The 24,329-nt window shown below is 39.2% G+C and overlaps 3 protein-coding genes across 6 annotated transcripts in view; 1 reads left to right on the top strand and 2 right to left on the bottom strand.

Annotated features, from left to right (window-relative positions):
- On the bottom strand, nt 1–13,541 carry LOC105396139 (broad-complex core protein isoforms 1/2/3/4/5). 3 transcript variants are annotated; one of them, XM_038117612.2, is made up of 8 exons: nt 13,115–13,507; nt 10,567–10,755; nt 9,849–10,335; nt 9,689–9,745; nt 3,310–3,446; nt 1,543–1,865; nt 760–873; nt 1–304 (listed from the first exon to the last, which is right to left on the bottom strand). In XM_038117612.2, exons 1-8 carry the CDS (start codon nt 13,313–13,315, stop codon nt 235–237), a joined length of 1,578 nt encoding a protein of 525 aa, XP_037973540.1. In that variant the 5' UTR covers nt 13,316–13,507; the 3' UTR covers nt 1–234. The 3 variants fall into 3 exon arrangements, with proteins under 3 accessions (XP_037973540.1, XP_037973541.1, XP_037973542.1); XM_038117613.2 differs by having other exon boundaries at nt 760–855; nt 13,115–13,499; XM_038117614.2 differs by lacking the exons at nt 1–304; nt 760–873; nt 1,543–1,865; nt 3,310–3,446 and adding an exon at nt 5,804–8,446 and having other exon boundaries at nt 13,115–13,541.
- A 636-nt stretch (nt 13,542–14,177) lies between these two features.
- LOC105396138 (ribosome maturation protein SBDS) lies at nt 14,178–15,289 on the bottom strand. Its single transcript, XM_011568122.3, has 2 exons — nt 15,019–15,289; nt 14,178–14,870 (listed from the first exon to the last, which is right to left on the bottom strand). The coding sequence occupies exons 1-2, from the start codon at nt 15,147–15,149 to the stop codon at nt 14,246–14,248; spliced, it is 756 nt and encodes a 251-aa protein (XP_011566424.1). The 5' UTR covers nt 15,150–15,289; the 3' UTR covers nt 14,178–14,245.
- Nucleotides 15,290–15,763: 474 nt separating this feature from the next.
- Nucleotides 15,764–24,329, top strand: part of LOC119693644 — a 53,012-nt gene continuing 44,446 nt past the window's right edge. For both annotated transcript variants that reach the window (XM_048623339.1, XM_048623347.1), the window contains exon 1: nt 15,764–15,973. The gene's annotated coding sequence lies outside the window, so the exon portion shown is untranslated. The remainder of the gene's footprint in view (nt 15,974–24,329) is intronic.

Raw genomic sequence — 24,329 nt, 5'->3', positions numbered from 1 at the left:
GCGACAAGCGGCTGCGGTTTAAAATGGAACGTCAAAAAACACCTTTCCTTGTCACAAATAAAATCCATTTACAATTTCGTCAACTAGTTTTTTGACAGCCCGCCATTTTTTGCACAGAAGCGCTGGCAAGATGGCGGGCGGGTGCGTTCCAAAACCGATTTTGTCGCTGGTCGCTCCTCGGCGCTACACGATAAGATTATGATATTGATATGCAATACGTGTGTGTCCCGAGCATCAGTGCGGCGACGCGTCGTCCGGCGGCCGCGACGAGCCCTCGCCCAGCGACGGAGGCTTCGACGACTCGCTGTGGAGGGGAAAAGGACTCATTAGAACACGATTGTATAAGACGTTTACATAATATGTATCTATCATATTAATTTCATTACAACATGTTTGTGATAGTAACGAAAGGAATACCATGCATAGTTTAATTACTGCCCAACAGCTCCATTTGCTGCTTGCATGAAAGCATGAAAAGCATGGTAACGACTCACTACATGCTGCCTCTAAAGTAGCTTCTATGGGCAAAGATGGCTATTGAGTTGAGTGGGTGCCGAGGGCGATTCTGGCGGAGGGCGGGTCGTGTCGTATATTATCAAGAAGTAATTGACTACATGGAGTCATGTGCGCCCACCGCAAACTATGCACTATGTATGAAAAACTGGGTCAACTATGTGAGCAAAGCTAAAGTAAGTTATTTTAGCCGGCGGTTGACGTTCGGCTTTAAAATAAAAGCAGATTATGTCAAGAAGTACTCACTAGTTGTGATACGCGCGCGAGGTGCCGCCGGCGAGCGCGGGGTCGTCGCAGGGCGGCGGCCGCGGCGCGCCCGACACCAGGAAGTTGGACGACTCGCTGAAACACGACGACAGCCTACTTCAAATTGTATTACTGCCTCGTTTGCTAACGCTACTTCTTCACACATTACAGGTCATGTTGGGGGGTATAACCCGGGTGAGGTAACTTGGCACCTGGACGGAAACTGGTGTCGTGTTATCTAGGTCACTGATATACCCGGAGTGACTCGTCTGCTAGGAGCCAAGTTAACTTGCCCGGGTTGTAGTATGTTTATTTATAGGCGTTTTCTTAAATTTAGTCTATAATATTAAAATTCTTAGAGGCAAAGTGTTTATAATAAGCCCTACAATCAGCCTAAAACAAATTGCTGATAACCAAGGCACTATACCGTCGTGACGGTGTTGCGGGATTAGTTCTTCATGCAATAGTTTAAAAAACTTTACGGTTTGATCATAAAATGTACCGCTTCGTTGGTTATTTTCCATGGCTAACACTATGAACTAGATTCTAGATTAGAATCATTTCAGGTACAGAGTAAATTTAATCAAATGCTAGTTTATGCTCTGGCACGGCTCTACATTCACTATACATAAATAAAAAAGTGCTAAAAAGTGGGTTAAGTCAAAGGGGGTTTAAATCAGCTCATATATAACTTTTTCAGACAGTATTTATAACCTCATCCATCAGGACTAAATCCACTCACAGTCAATCATGCAACCCTCACTTCCCCCACAGTTACATTACCTGGCAGTCCGCATGCGCAGCGCGGCGCAGTTCTCCTTGCACTTGTATGCCAGCACCTGCTTGATGCGGGACACCTCCACGTCGGGGAACTGGCGGCTCACGTACGAGATCAGCGCGTGCACTCTGCGGCGGTCTAAGGGCGGCTTCGTAGGCCGGGACTCTTGGCCTGCACGCGACCACCGCTGCCCTGTGACGGAGCAGGTGGCCAACTCGAAGGGAGAGAATAAGGCGGCTGCGAGTCCTCTGGTGACTTTGCGGTAGTCGCCCCACTTGACGCCGCGCAGCAACTCCTCGCGGATCTCGACGCCTTCGCCCAGTTTTATCTGCGGATGCGGAAGGTGATTTGGTGTCATTTGATTGGAGCATCGAATGAAGATTGATTGTTATTAAAAGAAAAATAACTGCTTAAACAACTTGTGATCGGTCAGAAAAAGAATCAGAAATAAAGATGTCATAAATAACACCTATCCTCAAATTTACAGGTGTATCATCTCACATCTCTCATAATAGGCGTAAAAGCGTCCCATCAACGGTTTCATAGTGCCGTAATGTGTGTTTCTGACGCGTTTTGGCACCAGCGAGTGGAGCCGGCGGGGGCCGGGTCGACGACCTTCCCTGCGTATCACGTTTGCGAAACGCCCGCTCAATATCTATGGTCACCGCGCCGATTAGGAAATCATGGTATACTTAACGTTAATTCACTTTAGTTTTATCTAACAGTGACCTTTGCGTTGATAATGGCTGTAATCTTTTGTAATTTAAACAGTACAGTCCACTGTGGGACACAGATCTGAACTAAGACGGGGTATTTCCATAATATCCACACTTTAGTCAGGCGGGTGGGTGTTAAATTAAAATTATAATTTTAGACTCTCATATAAACCAACAATCAGGGTAAACTAGCAAAGTTGTATTTATTCAAGGCAGTAATTATAATCTCTCCACATAGGGGATAGGATAACAACATGCCTTAGTACATAGGTAGATACTTATTACTGTTAATATTGCTCAAGTCAGTACACAAACCCAAGTACTAGGCATTGTGCAATCTGTGTCGCACAAGACAGTACTTCAATGGTGTGGGTGACAGTGATAAGAGCACATTAGTGTATCATCATGTACTTTGAGTCTGGCGCCGCCATGTGCCGAGTAGCTCCAACATGATTAATCACTATTTGACGTGCTATCTCTTCTAGGGCACTGATTGTAGGGCCGCTTGGGAGTTTATGTTTTAAATGGGTGAATTAAACTGGATGGTTAAACAAATACTGCTTCACGGTGTATAATGCAAGAACTAGGTATTAAGGGTGAAATTCTGGCATGAGTCCAAAGTGTGGTCAGAAAGAAAATAAAGCCATAAAAGATCAGCAAGCAATAATTAAAATGCACAGATGGTAGATCACAAGTTAACAACAAAACACTAATCATTCCGGTAGGGTTTACTTTAATAAAACATCATAGACTGCAGCCCGTTTTCTAACCCACTATATAGTTTCATGTTTCAGGCCGTCTAATCCAATAGTCACTATGTTTGTCACCATCTGCGTATGGAGCTAGACCTTGTTATCATTCGAGGCCCAGTGACCAATCATAGGGCGCCGCTATCACTATAGTATACCCTCATACCGATCTCATACTAGTTACTATCTGCGGACGAACGTTTACTGCCTAGATTGGCAGTCGCTGTAGCCGCATCAACATGAGATCATCATCATCATCATCACCGACTTACTGCTACCACAGTTAACAAACATAAGTGCAACTCACCAATCGCGGCGCGGCGGTGGGCGCCGGGGTGCCTCGCTCGTTCTCCCGCTTGAAGACGAAGGGCAGTGCGCGGCGGTGCTGCTCCAGCCACACCGCGTCGGGCACCGGCCGCGTGCGCCGCGACTCCCACCGACCCACTGCCGGCACAGGTGTTAGAAAGGGGTAGGGGTATGGCTACCGTACCATTTGCAATAAAAAATCTATAAGCAGTGTCTGTCTGTCAGTGCGACGCTCGCAAGTCAAACATCTGTCAGATCCATGCAAGTTACGTCAGATTTGACAAACGAGCGACGCTGCTTAAAGATTGTTTATTGCTAATGTTCGGTGGTGGTAGCCTCACAGTTCGGTTCAAAAAACTAGGTAGTTCTGAAGTTGGTTGCGAATGTAATTTTGTATCATGTCAAACTTACAAACCGCCTATTCATTCTTTGAAAGAATTATAGTTGGTTAGTTTGACAAAGCACAAAAGTATAATCGCTGAAAGCTTCAGGAACTATCAATTTGTTTGGACTGAACTGTAAGGGGCTTCAAGGTAGGCTTTCGAAGATACCGCCTATGACACCGCTACAGAATGTTATATGGACATTAGTGTAGGTACTTATGCAGACTGTAGAGTCAGCACGCAGCAAATATTCATAGAGTATTTTGTCGCGGCGTCAGATACACTTCGATCACTTAGAAAGCCTACCTTAAAGGGGGATATACAATACATACACGATAAGAGTATGCTCAGTCCTAGCCCGCTCGAAGGGAAATTGGCACCATAGTATACAAGTATTATAATAAATGAAATATGAAATTGTATGGGTAACACTGAACTTATTAATTCTAATGTTTTGTGTGTGTTACATAATATATGTTTTAGCAGAACTCACCTACGGTTTCCCTACCTAATGGCAATCTTTCATCCACTGGTGAGGTCCATCGTAAGGGCTCATTGAGCATTTGGGATGAAGTTAATTGCACTCGTATACATATAATCTGAAATTCTCATAATACTACAAAAATCTTGCAACCAAATGAAATTATAAGTAATAATGAGTGTTTAAACAAATATGTAAAACATTCACAGACAGTTTTCGCATTGTATTTACGGTTTTTATTGTATTTTGTTAACGTTTCATTCAAGTCCTATGATGAGATGACATTTACAGTGTAGTTAATATGGGTAAACATTTACATATCAAAACACCGTAGGCAAATAACTACAGATATGAATAAATGATGATAGTGTATCAAATAAGTATAGCCGTGTTGTCGAGAAAAACAACATGAATTACTCAACTATTCATCCACCTCCCATTGTCATTGTAGAAATAAGTAAGTGATATTTTTCACTAATGGATAGAGCCATCCATAGGTAAAACTTTTAAATATTTATGTAAATACCACCCCACGCAGAACATGGGGCTGCCACACCGCAGCGTATAAATATGTTGGTTACTGAAATCAGCAGCTAAACAACTCTTAAACATACCTACAAGAGTATCGAATGATATGCACAAAATTTAAATTATTATTATTACATATTATTATATGTATGTAGAGCTTTCAAAACCAACATTTTCATTGTAGGAATGAGTGTCCTGGAACTTTCCACAGAGCTTATGCTTGATTCTTTAATAACTCACGCAATAAGTGAAACTCTGTTTACATAGAAGAACTCTGCTAACATGTACCTATCTGTAGATTTGGGGCGTAAGCAGCAACAAGCCACTGATATCGGGAATGGGGGTCGAACACATAGCTAGGGCTGATAATAAACGAATAGGTACATGGACTCACGTGCGTCGTCACTATTGTGTCAAGTTTAATAAGGATTGCGCGATAATGGTTTAGTTAAATGCTTCACAACAAACATTAAAGAAAAACCTCCGATCCATGTTTCTTAATTTATATCAACATCTCTCCTCTCAGCCTATCTCACTGCCAATCACTTTCTCTACATTACCAAAGTTAAATGGTAGAGAATGCTAATAGCATTAACTTCGCCGTTGTACTTGTTTGTTTTATGTGCCATAAATAATTTATACTTAATAATAATTTCCTGAGGTATTGCGGTTCAGACAAGTAACCAACATTACAGATATACTTGAGTCAGGGGATTAGACGTACCTACAGTACTATGCTATGTTAAAAGCAGACACAGCTATGGTGTTGTACCTATGTAATCATTGCCATAAAACTGTAAGTAGGTATTTGTTCAAAACTAAACTTGTCAAATACAAAGGTTTTACAGAATTATATAATCAAAGCAATAAACGCGGATAATATTAGCACGGAGACCTTAATCGCTATGTTTGGCTCACATGGTAATTAGATAAAACGTTAACAAAAAACACATAAGTAATACAACAGCTTGATATGATACGTAAGAAGCCATTGGCAATTATAAGAGAGGTTCACGAGACGATCGTTAAAACAAAGCAAAACAAAAGAATAACATACTATAATAAATTGTAACTAAAACGTTTGCATCAACAGAAAATCACAATTTCATTCCAATATTTTATTTTCTGGTATTTAGTAAAAAATTACAGTACTTTATGTACATATACATTGTATTCATAATCTGCGCTACATAGTTGTACATTTTACATTTAAATAGGAAAATAAGATTAGTCAAACGAAATTAACCATTCGTATTATGCTTTATAGAGCTGTCATTTAAGTAGGATCTAATCTAGCAACTGTACAAAAAATAACAGCAATAGTATTGTGTAAATATCTGTATAAAAACAACTATTTCATTTAACGGGCTGTGAGGATATAAAAGTATTTGAACAGTAATATTGCGATCGGTGGCATGTCATGCCAGAAACTATTGTAATCTATTATAATGAACCATTATTGCAGCACAACAAGTATAGTGTTATTGAGTTAATAAATAATTTACATTTATAAACATTATTATCGCAATGATAAACTTCTAACGACAGTTTAAGAGGCTCAAGGAAATAGCGCACCATTGTTTTAATCTGGTGTTTTGTACACTCGAGAAATCTGTCTTTGTGTGAAATGTGAACCAGATAGCGGGTGTGACGTCACCCGACATTAAGATAAACGTACAGTTATACAGGTCCACATAAGGTCCACCCACCACCATGATGTCATACAATTGCCCCATAACCGTTCCTTTTAGGCTCTCCGAGGACAGCAGTATTGCTAATAATTATAGTGTTAATTTCTATGAGCCTCTTATAATGTCCCTACGTCACCCGCGGTGGCAAGAGATTATTTGACTATGCTTACATTATTTATATCTTTATTATATACGAATACAAAGCAGTTTTACTTAATTAAGTGATTTGATTAAAATATGTTTCTGTGCCTTACAGTAGGTAGATAATTGAGGGCCGAAGTGTTTTTATTTATATTTTTTTAAATAATTTAGCGTAGTATTTGAATAATTTTACAGTGACGAAATAGGTAAATAGCCTGGGAAGTATCACAGACCTAAATGATATCAACTTGCACCAATCCAGTGTTAACGTAAAGAGGACAAATTATTTCATGGTAAACATGATTCTTTTAAAAGAATATCTATAAACTCCGCATGCAGAGTCCTAAGTTATTCCCAAGAGAAATACCTTACTTTAAAATTTACCAAAATCCTTAATTTTATATAATAGGTGGGCTACGAAAGCTTTAAGAATTTCAGCTCTATTTACGCACAGTTAAAACACGGTTTCCCATGTAGGTGGATACGTATAAATCTCTAAAATATGTTAATTTGACATATCGATAATGGATACACTTTCGAATAAATAAATGCAAGTTCAAACCTGGCGAGATCAAGCCAATGAGGAGCTACTTGAGATCAAACCGAATGTCTACGCGACCCGCGCCAGCCACTAGCGACCCACTAATATTCAAATTCACAACCCTTTATACATACCACAAAAATATTACTCTCATCCCTGCCCCATTCATAATGCTGGCTTCTACAGTAAATGACTAGATGGTACATCATCATGGCAAATATTTTCGTATTAAATCTAATAAAAACTCATAATCAGTCAATCAAAATAAAAATCGTCATAAAATCCTCAATAATAATAAAATCTAATTCTAAAAGCGGGATCGACTGCACCACAGCCGCGTGGCGAGTATGGCGACGGCTTCCTAACTATAATGTTTACGACTAATATTACGTTACTTTATCTTATTATAATCGCGCATATTTAAATATGGCGACATCTCTCACAGTAGTCTACCTACATCCGATTGTACAAACTAAAACCGGGGACCGTCCAATCACTCAATAATCAACATTTGTGTAAAGATAAAACTATTGTGTATAAAAATATCACTATTGTGTAGTCTTCACGAATTTCTGTATTTCCCACAAAAAGTCGCGAAGTGGTTCATAAAATAAAACTGTTATGGCCGCTACTTCCTGTGCCCTGCCATCGAGAGGCTCGCGGTTTATCAAAATATGTGTGTATACGAGTCGAGCCCTGGCAGCGCACAGGCCAGCCTTTATTACTGTGTGGATAACATGTGTGTATAATTATGTAACCTGTAAATAACCTATGTTATGTAAAATCAGCACCGGTCGCAACAAATGCTTAACAACAATCAGTCTATTGTCAGAAAGGAAGGTACTATGTATGTAGAGTGTGTCTAACGGGCCCCCGCCACTGCAATGAGACCGTACAACATGTCCCTTTCATTACTCATTATGACTTAATGGTTTATTTAATTAGAATTATTTACTTTGTGCTGGTGTCAAATCAATGTGAACTCCGCGCATAGTTTACCATAATGAATGCACTGACAACTTAAAACTAAGAGCAGCGGCGGCGGGGGTCCGCTGATTCAGTAATCAGTAATCGGAACTAGTATTATCGGTATTATAAAGGCACGTAAGCGGAGAGGTCCCCGGCGACCGTTCAATGCTGTTACTTGAAGAGAGCGAGTTTTTGGTCGGGGTGTTGCGGCGGCGGCGGCGGCCGGGCGTGCTGCGCGAGCGTGTGGCGGCGGAGGTACAGCGGGGTCTTGAAGCAGCGGCCGCAGACGGCGCAGGCGGCGGGGCGCGCCTCGTGGATGAGCCGCACGTGCTGGCGCAGGTTGGACGCGTTGCTGTAGCGGCGGCCGCACTGCGCGCACGGCACGCCCGCCGCGTCCGCGCCCGCTGCGGACACACGCACTCAGCACCCGCACGCCACCACCAGCTGGGGTAGCATGGCTCAGGGGTTTGGTCGACAGGTGGAACTAGTCTATTTACTAAATACGAGCAGCGGCGCATAGCTTTCCAGAGAGAAAAGCTCTGTCATGTTATGGGGTTTGAATATAATTATATTAAGATATCAGAAAACTAACTACAATGACGTCCATTCTAAAGACACGATCATGGTTTGTAGAAAAAATCAGATATTTCAGAGTCTAAAAGCACTTTAAGAGGAGAGGTTTTCAATCTTGATATTGATTGTCTGTGACAGGAATGATACCTATTCAAATGATCAGAAATAATAAACAGTAAAATCAAGATTATTAAAATGTAAAACAAAAGAAAAGTATAAATAGAACAATTTTCGGACTTACAAAGGCATCCGAAGCAATTATGTTCAACACCTCTCAAAAATTAAGGGGACATAAAAACAATCTAGATTCATTATGCTTTCAAACGCTAACTGTCTGCGGCTTATGAATAATGAATTATTACATGGTATGTTGGTTTTCGTTTCGATCATAACTTGAGCATTCCAACATTTCCATCCAAATTGCAACTGCATTTTTGAAAGTGTCGATCAAGACTCGACTGTTAACAGTTGAAAATATGCTCATGGAGTTTCATGCCCCCATTCTTCTCCAGTTAACAGGAGCCTTAGCAAATGATACATGACTTTTTTTTACATAATAATTACTGATCTAATGTTTCCGCGACTAAATACTAACATTTACTTTCAGACGCAAACTTAGCAACCCTAGACCAAACCCCTGAAACGCATGACCACAGACAAACTGTGTTTATGGTGGTACCATAGACAATTTATATATTTTTCTGGTGTGGTCGGCGTGGGGGCGGCGGCGCAGACAGCCGCGCGCGTCGCTCACCGAAGACGCGCTCTCTTCAAGACTCAGTCTTTATTGTCTTCAGACATATAGTACGGAGGTCGCCGGGCGCGGTTGTCCGTCGACCGCTACCGCTATTAGTTTCACTTTTGACGAGAACTCGGAATAATGTATGCCGTGGTGGAGCTGCCACATGACTAGGGAAACTCCATGGGAACTCGGAGTTTATTTATTATATATATTAAGCGATAGTAAATTCTCAGTTTGCAAAGGTTTGTCACAATACATTTGCCATTCCGAGCTCTCGGTGATTCGATTGTATCATGTATGAAAAAGATAGGTGTGCAAGAGAAATATTTACCTTCTATGTTGTCATCTCTCATATCCGCCACTGCGCCCATCGCATCCACCACGTTCCCTGCAGACAAACACACGCATTAGCTACACTTTGAAGTAATGATCACAGAGCAGATATTTATTATTCTACACTGTGGAAAATAACATAGACAATAAATACCAACCTTGAAGTGCAGCGAACGGATTCGCCAGCGCGTTGTTGTCATTGTAATAGAGCGGCGGGAAGTTGGACTTCTCTTCGTCGCTCGCTTCCTGCTCCATCATTTCCATTTTTGGTTCAAAAAGATCAGAGTTGAAGTCCGGACACCGGTCTCTATCATCGGCGCCTTCCATGAGCGTCTCTGGATCCTCATTCTTGATGTCTGGCGCTTCGAGATCAGTTTTCACCCTTATATGGGGATAGTTGGTTGGTTCGCTATAGTCATCATTATTAGGCCTGGTTTGACTAGACGTTTGAAAAGGAGCTTCTTCATTGAGATTATTTCTGGCAACATCGGGAGAATTCCTCTCGGAGCGGCGGCTGCCACTCTTCTCTGGCTCTTCGGCGTTGGACTCGTTTTGGCTTGGGACTTTGGAGGCGGAGGTAGAGTGAGACGGCTTGGCGCTGAGCAAATTACGCAGTTGGGAGGGAGGAGACTTTCGATTCGGTTTCTGCAACAAACACCATCAATTGAACCAACTTCAAGAACCCAGTATATTCATTCAAATAGTAGCAGAACACAGAAATAACCACTGTACAAAGTCTATATGCCATATCAGCAAGGGAAACTCATGGATGTAATCAGAGGAGCTGCAATAATAGTAACGTTATAACACTTGAACACGCAAAAATAAGGCTCATACTGCACCACCTACTAAATAAACAACCACAGAGAGACTAACCTTAGCATCATTATGTTGCGAGCAGTCCGTCAACCCTCTGATCTGCAGCGCGTCGGCCGTGCGCAGGAAGGCGGACAGCTGCGCCTGCGCAATGTTCACCTGCCCCACGTACATGAACTGCAGCAGCGCGCGCACGTGCGACACCTCGCAGTCGCGCATGAAGATTATGGGGTGCGGGCACGGGTTGTTCTGGAAGGTACGAGGGGGGTTAAGCTGGGTACAACATCAGAGGGTTAGGGTAGGGCAGAAATTTTGGTTGAGCTTGATGTTGAAGTAGAATTGTTTTGTTAAGATAGGGGTTTTTTAATAATTGTTGTTTTGACAAATAAAGTATAGTAAAACTTCATGCCTTCAAGAGGCAGAAGGGTTTTTTAGCTTTAAAAGATGAGGCCATGTGGTTATAGCCCAGATACAGATCGGACATTATAGTATTTTCAAACATTAGCAGCAGGCATTGGGGCTTTTTGGAAATTCTAAAATGTGCATATATTATGTAAAACTGCAATTGATTTAATTTCAGACATATTGAATGGTACCTCTTACACGCATCGAAAATAATACCGTTAGGCAGAAGTGGGAGGTAAATATATTTTTTTATCCCTAGTTGTATAAACTGGATTGTTTGCACAAAATAGTGGTGCACATAATAGTAGCTACAACATACATGGTAAATGTAAATAATTGTTATCGAAAACCTATGAATGATACGAAATGAATTATACTATTTGTAAATATTCAACATGAAAAAATACAAACAAACCAAAAGAGCTATTCTAGATTAAAACAAATACAGTTATTAAATATTGTTGTCTCTCAGAAAACATAGGAAGATTTCACAGGCACCTAATTGTGTAAAACTCCATTGTTTAAACTAAGAAAGTGGTATGTGCTTGTATGAAGTGTCTCTGGAATCTTCAAACAAATACTTCATTTGGGAGTCACCACCAAATTTTATTACAATAGGATATGAAATTCTGTGATTAGCATCATAATGGCTAGCACTGAGTACTGACAGGTAGCTGTGAGTGTCACCAACATTGACAACTTGGTCTTTTATAAAACAGCAATATTTATTTATTTAATAACTAACCAAATATGTTGGTAAAATGTTTTCATACTTTAATGAAACTGAAATGTTTACTTGTCACTGAAAGCAATGTCTCATAGTTTCAATCTGCATTCTGTTTTAAATATTGCACCCTGTATCATTTATAGATATACCTACAATTCTAAATGAGGTAAAGAAGATGTAAGTATAGCTTGCATGACCTCTTTGAACTTGATATAATTATGCAAATATCATTGCACACATAAAAAAACTATATTTATGGAAAATCATAAAATTATAATTCAAGGTGAACATTAGATACTTTAATCCAAAGGTGTGACAATAGTTATCTAGTTAGTTGGCAATTTATGATTGTAATCAGACAATCTAATCTAATGGCTAAAATACAATGGCAAGATTTTTCACATGTAATTATACTGTTTCTGTGAATTGTATGACATAGGTTTAAAACTTTTTATATGTATGGGGAATGTAATTTAGCAAAAATATTAAACAAGATTATTATTTTGAAATCTTCTTTCCATTGTTGCTTATTCAGAAATTTTCCAAGTGGAACAACATGGATATCCATTTCGGTCAGTGGCAGGTGTCAATTAGTTTCATGTATACTGTATCAATCAAACCCTAGGTTCTGGTATAAAATGACTACATGAAAAATAATTTACTTTCTTACTTGAATGATATCAGTGTATAACTAAACATGGCTACTACTACATTAACCACTCTTACTACTAGCCTTCATCAGGTTCTCTAAACTTCAACGAGTTCTATAAATCGTAATCACCATAAAATATACAATACATATGAGTTTCTATCATGATGTGAAAATGCATGGAATTGGCTAAATGGTCTGGCTATATTACTAAAATGCATAATCTGAGTTGATCAGTATAATTAAAAGTACCTATATTTAAATATAATAAAAGATAACCAGAGGGAGAAAAAGAAGGTATTCAGCTTGATCTGTTCAATTTCACATGATTTGCAAACATGACAAACATCATAAATGTTTATGGTCATCTGTAAAGTGCCTGCCTCCACTAACAAGAGAAATTGTCTTTTGGAATTTCTTTCACTGCATTTATACTGCAATGCACATTCAGAACACACTTTACACCACATTTCTACTTAATTCTGCCAACACAAACAGCCATCATACAAGCTGGTTAGGGAAAGTATGTGTTTAATCCTTAATTAGAAAACTATGCATAGAAATAGGCAGCATTGATGTGGCTGGTGGACGATGTATGCCTATAATTAACAAAGATTTATTCCATAGCAACAACAATGGTAATGAGGTGATTAGAAATTGTGAAACAGAATTTTAAATTAGGTACAAATAAATGAAATCACGAGTACTTAACCGGAACGCGAGACATGGCATTTGTAAGTAGATCAAGTGTTTTATACATAACAACTTTCACTAGAGTCATTGTAATGGTGACACATCAAACTGTAAGGAGTGAAAGATGGACTTACTTTGAATAGTTCCTTGAAATAGGGACTACAAGCAGAGAGCACCACTTTGTGGGCCTCCAGCCTGTGTCCCTCGCACGCCAGGGTGACATCCACGAAGTCCTCATCATCGCGTAGCGCCTCGAATTGAGAAGTTATGTTCGCTTGAAAATTGTTCCATCTCAAACAGAATTGCTGGTCGCCACCCAGTTCTGTACCTTCCATTACTTATAGACATAACTCGATATCCCTGCTCATTTAATTATTTGATAAGAATAGTTTTGAAAAATAAATATATCACAGTAACTTGCAATTTCAGTCGCCGTCTGGCCGAAAATCTTATGAAAGAAAACAATCAATAAAATCTCGTACCAATATAAGAAAAATAAAACTTTTTAATTTGTCATTTTGATGAGTACATTCACTTTAGCTATACCAACTTTTTAAATTGAATATTCACAGAATAATACGCCTTGGTTCTTAAGTAATAAGAGTTATTGCATATGCAGAAAAAAACTTGTTACGCCTTTCGCTACGTTCCGTTCCGCACTAAAATTGATAAAATGAATAACGGTAAAACTAAATAAATTTTACAATAACTTTTAAAAACATGTTTATTATTTGCGAAATAATTATTTATAAAAACACGACTTGCACCTCATCAGAGACACAAACACTCTTACGCCAAGATAAGGAAAATAACTGCAATAGACCCACTTTCGTAAACAGTGTTACCAGGCACAAAAATATTTGTGGTGTGGTAGAATCTATAACCGTAAGATGTAAATAAATGAAAAATATATCAAACATGCTAAACTTTCTTTTAAATTTAGCTTCAACGTGTTTGGGTTACGAGCTCCGCTTGTGGTTACGGGTTATTACTGTTATTAGCTCAAAATTTGAAAATATGCACTCCTATCCTCAATAAATTATGCATACCTTTTCTTACATACGTACATACGCTCATGACTGTAGTCCCCGAAGGGGTAGTCAGAGGTCCACTTTTCGCTACCTTTTCTTAACTGTAATTTAATAATAAAAAATTAATCCATATTAATTTAATATTAAAGTAACCTTGAACAGTTAAGCTTGTAAAACATTTTATTTTAAATAATGAAATAAAAAACAGGTATATTTTCTTAACAATGAATTAAATTACAATGCTTGTTCTCCTTCTACCATTTCCTTCAGGTTTAGCAACTCAAACTGTCCATTGCCTTTAGTTTCAGCCCTTATCATTTCATCCAACACCCTGAAGTTGCCAGGGTCGATGAGGCACACTATATTGGCTGCACCGGCTTCCCAGTTCTCCTCCTCAACACTCATGGCTAATTTTACGACTTTATCCCGAGTTTTCCTGGCTTCTTTACCATTTAATGTAATCCTGACTCTCATTTGAGCTCTTTCTAGAGGTATTTCTTTTTTCAACAGCTGAATGACATCCAGCGCTTGTTGTTTAGCATTCCTGTTTACATTTATAGAGAAGTGTATGTCTTTCATGGCTTTTTCTATAATGGAGACAGGATAAGGTCTCTTAGTTTCGGGATTGACACATTTGTCTGCAACTGTGGTGGCTATGTCCTTGAATAAGGAGTCAATCTGAGAATGTCTCTCTTTATCTGAAACTTGAAGTTCACCTTTTTCCAAAATTTCTTTGCAGATCTCAGTTTGATCATCCTTGCCAAAGATTTTCAAAAGATCTTCCTTTTTTGCAACTTGGCCTTTAGACACGTTTGTGAAGACAGTGTGGGTCTGTAGGACTTCATCAATATCCGTTTCACTGAAAACAAAAATAGAAAAAACTTAGTGGTAAGCATTGGAACATTTACATTACCTACTGGTGCAACTTAACTAGGAATAACTATGCTACGTTACAACATAGCCATATGTTATGTAGTCACTGTCGATAACAAATCCAAAAAACTTACACTTTATTCCTCCATGATACTACTTTATTCCTGTAGCATGCTATTTCAAATCTTTTACCACCCTTTTTCAGCCTAACCATAGCAACGTTTGTGAGACGAATTTGATTCGTTGGCGTAAATATTTTGGACATGTTGATTGCAATTAATACAAAGTGTTAATGATTTTCCAAGAAACAATCCAGAAATTAATATAAATACAGAAAAACTTTATTCGCAATCGCAAAATTTATGAATCAACATGAAAATGAGAACAATAACATAACTCACAGAGTATAATGGTGACAGTGACACGAGAACCATGACACTAGACACCGACACACTAGCAGACGCGGCTGACTGACCTTTAAGTGCCGAATGGCCAATGACGAAAGAAAAAAGAGTAAACTCTGTGCCAATTAAAATGGCGGCTCTTTTTTGTTTCGTCAGTGGCCGTAAGCCAGTGTGTCGGCGCTTTTTAAGGTATCTAGGTAAGGAATGTACACTTCGCTGTTCAAACTATCGGACGTAAGTCGCAGACGTAACCTTGGACTGACCTTCAGGTCCTTCAGCTTTCAGACGTCCGAGAGCGATCTGGCACGAACTGTCCCAAAAGACCGTGCACACTTATCAGTCGTGGCTGACAGCCGCGTCCGCTAGTGTGTCGGCATCTTTACACCCGAGCGTGTTGTTGTCTGTGGCACGGAAGTATAAGAAAGCATTCTGTGGTAAGTAGCTGTCAGAAATCAAAAAGTGCATAACTATAACTACCTACTCTGTGGTGCATAAACCTTCGAGGTGTGTATCGGTCGCGCGTCTATTTTTTTATTTAAATTTTAATAAAAATAGTATATTTGTGTTAAATTATAGATTTATAAATGAATAGCGTCTTTAGAATTCAATAAATTATATGAAAACGCTCGTTTTGTTAACTTAAAAGGGTATTTTGGTGCTGTTGAAAAAAAACACCGAGTAGAAGGTAAGGAAAATATTGTTATTTTAATACTATTCTTATTCCCTACCCGTTATATATAATATTATCTATTATGATAAACTCATTACTAGTCCGTAAGTTACCGCTAGTAGGCAACCAAGATGACCAATCAACACTATGTTTAAACAATAGTCAAGTTTGGATAAGGTAAAAATGTGTTTGCCACGGCAGGCTAATTATTATATGTACGTAACTATACACAATTTTCATTGTGGTTTGTGGGTACTGGCTTCTGGATACTTTACGTCCTTTTCACTTATTCCTAGGGGTGCATTCTGAAAGGAACTTAATCCATACTTTACATAGTCCAGCATACCCACGGAAGTCAGAGATAGTTCTAATCTAGTAATATCTACTAATCTGACTGGATGATCGTTTCACCACAGTGACATACTGTAAACCAGTGGTAGCTGTAGTGTTGGTGACAGACACACTAAGGGTGAATTCGTCCAAACATCACGTTACTCGAGATTAACAATACCGGAATAAAATTTATACGCGAGTAAATATCCAGGATAAGTACATTTGCATTCTACCAAGTTATACCATGATTAAATTGAATGAACGAGGAACGAAACTGTAATGCAACTAAAATAAAAATAGCTGCGTTTCAAAGCATGCAATAGAAATGACATGCCAACTTAGTTTGAATGGATTATAAAAGCATGAAATTGTTTATGTTTTAATATTTTATTCGCTGTTGTTATTCGGAGACTTAGCCTTTAAACGTACTTTTGTTTATGTTTTGACAGGTGTGTTTATATGTCATTATGACGGTTTTCTAATCAGCTGATGTGCTGCCGCCATTACAAAATTACTCTCGGATAAGCTCGTTACACGGTCAATTTTGGCGGTATAACATTTTATTGAGAAACACTAAGAAGCAAGATATAGTTATCCTAATGGGTGATCTTAATGCCAAAGTTGGAGCAGACAATACCGACCGAAATCACTACATGGGCCCTCATGGTTTAGGAACTATGAATGAGAATGAAGAACTATTCGGCGATTTTTGTGGTGAACATGGTCTGGTCATTGGAGGTACACTTTTCCAGCACAAAGATTGCCATAAATGGACTTGGAATTCCCCAGATGGACACACTAAAAATCAAATAGACCACATAACTATCAGCAAAAAGTGGCGAACATCGCTTCTGGATACACGTAACAAAAGAGGTGCAGACATCGATAGTGACCACCATCTAGTCGTTGCTGAAATTCGACTAAAAATCGCAACAGCTAAGAAGAAAAGCGAAAATATCAGCAAACGATATGACGTTCGCAAGCTTGAAAACCCCGACACTAAGCACCAATTCCTGGGCTACATACAAAATGATAAGAAGCCATGGATGTCCGATGAATTGTGGAACACCATAATCAAAAGACAGGAGACCAAGGCGATCTTAACTAAGACCACCGACATCCAACAAAAAGAACTCCTGCTCTCTCAATATGCTTCTCTAAGAAAAACTATTAAAAAACTTGCCCGGCGGGATAAACGTATAGTCGCAGAAGATTTAGCCACTCGTGCAAAAGAGGCTGCTAAAAACAGAAACATTCGTGAACTTTACGAAATAACAAGAAAGCTTAGTAACCCGAACCACGTATCAAAAAAGAAACCTCTATGTAATAAGAACGGAGAGCTACTGTGATCTACTTAACCGGTTTCAGCATACTGAAGTGAACGAAGAAGCTGCAAGAGCTGACCAATATCTGCAAATTGACACTTCCGCACCTACCTTTGACGAAGTCGTCAATGCCATAGGTCAGCTAAAATCCGGAAAATCACCTGGAATTGATAACATCTGTCCAGAAATGCTTAAAGCCAATAAACATTACGCAGCTACTCTAATAACACCGCTCATAAATAACGTGTGGAAGACAGAAGATATTCCCAGCGAATGGAGGAAAGGGCTATTAGTTAAGGTTCCAAAAAAGGGAGATCTCTCACTGTGTGACAACTGGCGTGGCATTACACTCCTGCCGATAGCTGCGAAGGTTCTGGCGAAGATCCTGCTGAACCGAATGTCAACAGAGATAGAGAAATACTTAAGAGAGGAGCAAGCCGGTTTCCGCGCGGGAAGGTCATGCACAGATCACACAAATACGGTGCGTATTATTATTGAAGAGTGTGTTGAATGGAATGCGGAACTGTTTCTCACTTTTGTGGATTTTGAAAAGGCCTTTGACACCATACAGTGGCCCGCTATGTGGACGTGTTTGAAGAAAAAAGGCATTCCAACAAAAATTGTCAATATCATACAATCTCTCTACAATGGCAGCACGTGCCACGTTATACATGATGGGCTTATTGGACCACCTATTCCTATCTCTACCGGGGTCAAACAAGGGTGCCTTCTCTCTCCTCTTCTCTTCATAATCATCTTGGACGACATAATGCGACAAGTCTCTGCTGGTTCAAGAGGAATCCCTTGGAGACAAGGCCAATTAGAAGACCTGGACTACGCGGACGACATTGTACTCTTATCCAAAAGGCTGTCAGATATGCAGAGTAAAATAGAAGATCTCCAAAGAGAAGGTGGCAAATATGGCCTTAAGATAAATGCGTCAAAAACAGAAAGCATGAAAGTTAACTCCAGCAGTACAGAACATGTCACCTTGGGCAACTCGCAACTGAAGCTAGTAGACACCTTCTGCTACCTTGGATGTATCCTGACGAACAAAGGCGGTGCTGATATGGACATCGATAACCGGATCAAGAAAGCAAAAGCGGCTTTCGCCCAGCTTGCCCCAGTCTGGAAGTCGCACATAATGCCCCTTCGTCTAAAGCTGTCTATATTCGAAAGCAATGTAAAGTCGGTCCTTCTCTATGGCTGTGAAACTTGGAGGACTACAAAGCTGCTACATCACAAGCTCCAAGTTACCGTCAACAGGTGCCTCCGTTCGATTCTCCGCATATACTGGCCGGACACGATTTCTAATGTGGACCTATGGAAAAAATGCAACCAAACCACACTGAGGAAAGAAATCGCAATGAGGCGCTGGAGATGGATCGGCCATACAATGAGAAGACACGACTGTAACCATGCTCAAGTTGCTTTCGAGTGGCAGCCTAGTGGAAGACGGAGACCAGGTAGACCCGTACAGAGCTGGAGAAGGTCCGTGGAGGCGGAAATGAAGAGGGCAGGTCTATCGTGGGCCCAAGTGAAGGAGGCGGCTCAAGATAGGGAAGCGTGGCGAAGAATGTCTGTAGCCCTAAGCTCCACAGGGGAGTAACAGGACTATAAGTAGTAAGTAAGTAACATTTTATTCTTGGGATAAGCTACTTATCTTGGTTTCAGGTTTGGTAGAATGCAAAATCTGCTTACTCGCGAGTAACTAGTACTTTACTCGTGAGTAAAAAGTTACTCGACGTTGGTCGAATCCGCCCTAAGAAGAACAGTACCTACATGCTTTGCTTTACATCATACTTTTATCACTTAAATCTGCTATGAACAGTGGTCTATTTATAATGAGTTAATGTCAATCTCAATCACAAAATATGCTGGCTAAAGAGGTTGTGTATTGATCAAATAATTTTCAATGTCATACAAGATTCAGAGGGTCTGTACCTCACAAGCTTTACCTCTATTCTGCTCCTGGTGGGGGTATTAGTACCTGCATCTGACTGACCTTTGTAAATAACTAAATAAATAACCCTTAAAGATCTACACTGCCTTGCTAAGGTTGGACAATTTTTCACCATGCTGGTGCATCGCAAGTTCACCCATGTAGATGTGCTAAATCTAGATTTGCAGATTTTTTTATAATATTTCCTCTCACTGTAAAAGCATGTGGTATAATTCTATTGTACTTAAATTCCTTATTTCCAAAAAATTTATGTTACATTTCACTATAAGAACACACACCCTCTTAAATGAAAAGATTTTAAAACCTCCTTTTTAGGGTTCCGTAGCCAAAATGGCAAAAACGGAACCCTTATAGTTTCGTCATGTCCGTCTGTCCGTCTGTCCGTCTGTCACAGCCGATTTACTCGGAAACTATAAGTACTACAGTGATGAAATTTGATGGGAATATGTGTTGTATGAACCGCTACAAAAATATGACACTAAATAGTAAAAAAAAGAATTGGGGGTGGGGCCCCCCATACATGTAACTGAGGGATGAAATTTTTTTTTTCGATGTACATACCCGTGTGGGGTATCAATGGAAAGGTCTTTTAAAATGATATAAAGTTTTCTAAAAAACATTTTTCTTAAAGTGAACGGTTTTTGAGATATCAGCTCTCAAAGTCGTAAAAAGTATGTCCCCCCCCCTCTATTTTTATAACTACGGGGTATAAAATTCTAAAAAAAATAGAGGTGATGCATGCTAATTAACTCTTTCAACGATTTTTGGTTTGATCAAAGTATCTCTTATAGTTTTTGAGATAGGTTGATTTAACTGTAATTTTGCTGCTACGGAACCCTTTGTGCGCGAGCCCGACTCGCACTTGGCCGGTTTTTTTAAAACAATATACCTACCTACTTTGTTACACTAGTAATTGCTTAGTGTAAATAAATTGGGTTTGTGTCTTGTTAATTTCATTTCATTTCATTTCGTTTATCGTAATATTATTGTGCATAGTTAAGCAACATGGAAACAATTTGGGCAAGTGATCCTAAACTTCTTCTAGATGAGTATTTTTTCTGATTGAGACTTACAGAATCATCCACCTTAGACTTACATATAATTTTATATATATCATCTTTAAAGAGCTAATACAATCATTGAGTAGTGTAAGTACACTAAATTCAATTAGTAGGGTCAATAATATTTCTTAACTGACCTATTATAATACATTATTTTTGAGTGCTATAGGCTATGTTTACTCCCAGAATTCCTACAGGAAACACTTTTAATTTTGACGATCGAGATCGCGCGGACAAGCTAGTAGCATGAACTAGATGCCTATAGCAGTCGTGTATATAGTCGTGTCGTGTATAGTCGCGTAGCTTCGTAAGTCGTGATCAAACTGATCATGATCATATATCAACCTGCTAAAAGGGCACTTTCGAAAACATTGATGTGGAGCTTTGAAGCGAGGACTTGCGCCGCGCCATCCAATAGCTTCTAATTATTAATCTGCCGTCACCTTTCTGTTGTGATTATGACCTAGTTAATTTGTTAAAGCTTTCTCTTATAAGTACTACCAAAGTATAGTATGAGGTATATTATAAGCTCTCTTATTCGGAATTATTTCATAAATTAGATGTTAAAATTTACGTCACCAGATTTACGATAGTTACTCACTTTTTAAAACGACAAACTTTTCAAGTGCGTTTTTCTTAATAATAATAATGCAATTACAATAATTAAGTACAATTAACACCGTAATCGCCATGGCAACTAGGTTTAACTTATAATAAGATATAAATACTCGTGTCGTGTCTGTTGGTACTGCACACGATGTCATCCATGTACCATTGTATCCTAACTTGGCTTAATTGTCTCTTGTACAGTTATTAGCGTGGGCTGAATAAACCGTTTATTTCAAAAGGTACTTGCGTAGACATAGGTACATTTTGTGATTATAAGAAGAGACTGAAGAGTACTATATAGTAGTAAAGTTTTATTTGAAACTCATCCCCCAATAAACTCTCGTTGAGCACGCGTAGCTGATGATTTTGGCTTTAATTTATCGATTAATTCCATTAGATTACTTACTATTATAAATAAATGTTTTTTGCTCCATCTATTATTAATCGCCTTGATTCGGATCTTTCAGTAGGCACTGATTGTGCCTTTCCATAAATGTATCACGGATATTGACAACTTTCATAAAGTTTGTGCTTCCGCCCCCGCAAACTTACTCTGACACGCAACTTTTCAAACTTCTACGTATTGCTTTTTACAAGTCCGTAGAAAGTTCAAAGATCAAAACGTGCGATGAAAGAGAAATGTTTGGACTGCGGGTTTTTAAGTTCAACCTACAGGACGTTTTGTTAGACCACTCTGCATACAAGCTCTCCCTCCTTATTAAAGTTATTGTTTATAAGGTCTTTCTTTCATATGGTGTCGGCATTTTGTCGGTGGAACTTTTTCACTTGCGAGTGTATAATATCCTTATTATATTTTGTTATTTTAGAACCATATGAGTGCGTGTAACCTTTAAATTTGACCTTGGTATCAGAAACTATTTCACCACATAGCTACACAATAATGTGAAAGAATCACGCTATGAAGATTAATACATTCGTATTGTATTGCACCGGTAACCGCTAAATTATGATTGTTGATCCTAGTCTGTGTTTAGATAACTGTGCTTTGCGATCAAATTGTCTGGCAGCCGTGATAGATAGTTGATATTGGTCTGATACATCCGTGGCCAAGCTACGATGAAATAGATAAAATATCGGAAAACAACCGTGAATCATAATAAAAAATTTAATTCCATTACATTACATTAGTACATTTCCTAAACTTTAGGAAATATACTGTAGATTCAACGCCAGTTTTCACAGAGTATCCATCAGTTTTCGATAAATGAACAATAAACTTTAGAAATAGGTTGTCTTGTGGTATACGGAAAAGCCTAACGTTTCACATGAATCATTGTGTTGTAAAGAAACAATCATCAACATCAACACCAGGGTGCGCCCACCGGTTCAATTTACGATAGTTACAAAGCTCGTATGATTCAGGTCGCCACAACCTTTCAGGAAGTAGGCTGCAACATTTGTCGCTGGCAACCTTTGCCTCGCTGGTGCGGGTTTACGAGGTATTGTTGGAAAATGGACGCCGTAAAGTTTACGAGCTCATTTACGGGAGGTGAATGAGCCGCAACATGTACCTTGTGTTAGACATTAATCTACCTGCGTGGTGTATAGGCAAGCACAGAAACTAGACAGTTAAGATAAACTATATGCTATGTTCAACAGATGATTGAAAACAAGTGATGTGTCGCGATTTTCCTTTCGTAGATGGATGAAACTGCTGATCTCGGTTGATTTCGTAATAAAATTGGCACAGGGTGTTCGAATTTTGAATCAGATTACCACTAGCCTATGATAGCAGTCATATTTTGATCGACAGGCCAGATTAAAAATATAGTTTTTCTACGTTCATAGTAAATTGTAAGTGTAGGCGTGTAGCTCAGTTTAACTCTCAACTGGAAAATATTAGTTAATCTGCGCAATTACAACAAATTCCAACTGCAATTGCATTTAAATGCTTGCAATATTGGTCAATTTGAGGCTTTAGATAGATCGTGTCGATAATTGTAACGACCTCCGATTAATTCGGTTAATTCTCGTTGTTTTCAATCCTCGTTTGTATTAACTTGCAGCCAGGGTCGGACCAATTCGTGTGCTACACCTACAGAGTTAGATTTTGCATGCGTGTACTCATCCAAAGGTGGAACAATACCTTAATATCTTCTTTATTATTGTCATCATCATAGTTTTTCATTACGAAATTATTCAGGCTGACATGTTTGTAAACGTTCCGAGTGCTCTCGTGGAGTCTGCTGGGACAGGGGGTCACTCTGGCTAATCATAAAAGAAGTTTCGCAGCGCTGCTGCGCTAACCACGACTCTATATCCATAATTAAACGTACCGATAGCACAGCTCCTTAGTTTGTTTTTTGTTAAGATTGAGTGACCCTCCATGCGTCGTATATAGTACCGGGGTATGTCGGGAACGCGGAGACAGCGTCCACTGCGCAAGGTTATAATTAGACGGGCTGTCCTTTTGTACGATTACACTTTCCATCTATTTCCTGGAACACTCGCCCGCTCGGGGGGCTATGGGAAGCACTATTCTTGAATCTGTACGAATCATAATTGTCGAAGTAAAATTTACTGTTTTATTGCCACTCTGAATTCTGTCAAGGTATGCTGATTGAGACCCGTGATAGACGTAAAAGTGGACATTAATTTTCAACTTATGGTAGTTATAGTTTTCATTGTAATGGTTAATGCCATGGTGCATGCGATGTCTAGGTTTTAGATAGTGAATAGTTTTAGTGTAGGTACACATTGCTGCTACTAGACGGAAGCTAAGCTAGACTATGTAATATTCACTACGGTCTAATTTTTTGTTTTATTTTGTAACTACACTCGCGAGCAACCAAATCGACTCAAGCCTTCACGGCGCACATATACATTGATTTTCCTAAAACGATAAATGGTAAATATAAAAGTGATATGTCATTCGAAAGCTGAAGAATTAGGCTTTCAATTAAGATCAATACCATAAAAAAAAACTAAGCGCAGATTTAATGACGCATTTTAATTGCCCGTCAGTGTTAATTACCTCATTAGGAATCCACGCCTTGCGCTACCTGATCCCGCTATAAAACCTTTCCACATCCGGTGTACCTTATCAGTCGCTTGTTGCA

The sequence above is a fragment of the Plutella xylostella genome, chromosome 10 (genome assembly GCF_932276165.1).
Source record: "Plutella xylostella chromosome 10, ilPluXylo3.1, whole genome shotgun sequence".
In the NCBI taxonomy this organism is placed as follows: Eukaryota; Metazoa; Arthropoda; class Insecta; order Lepidoptera; family Plutellidae; genus Plutella; species Plutella xylostella.
Note: the sequence above shows the minus strand (reverse complement) of the source record. Positions and strands in the feature narration are given on the sequence as shown.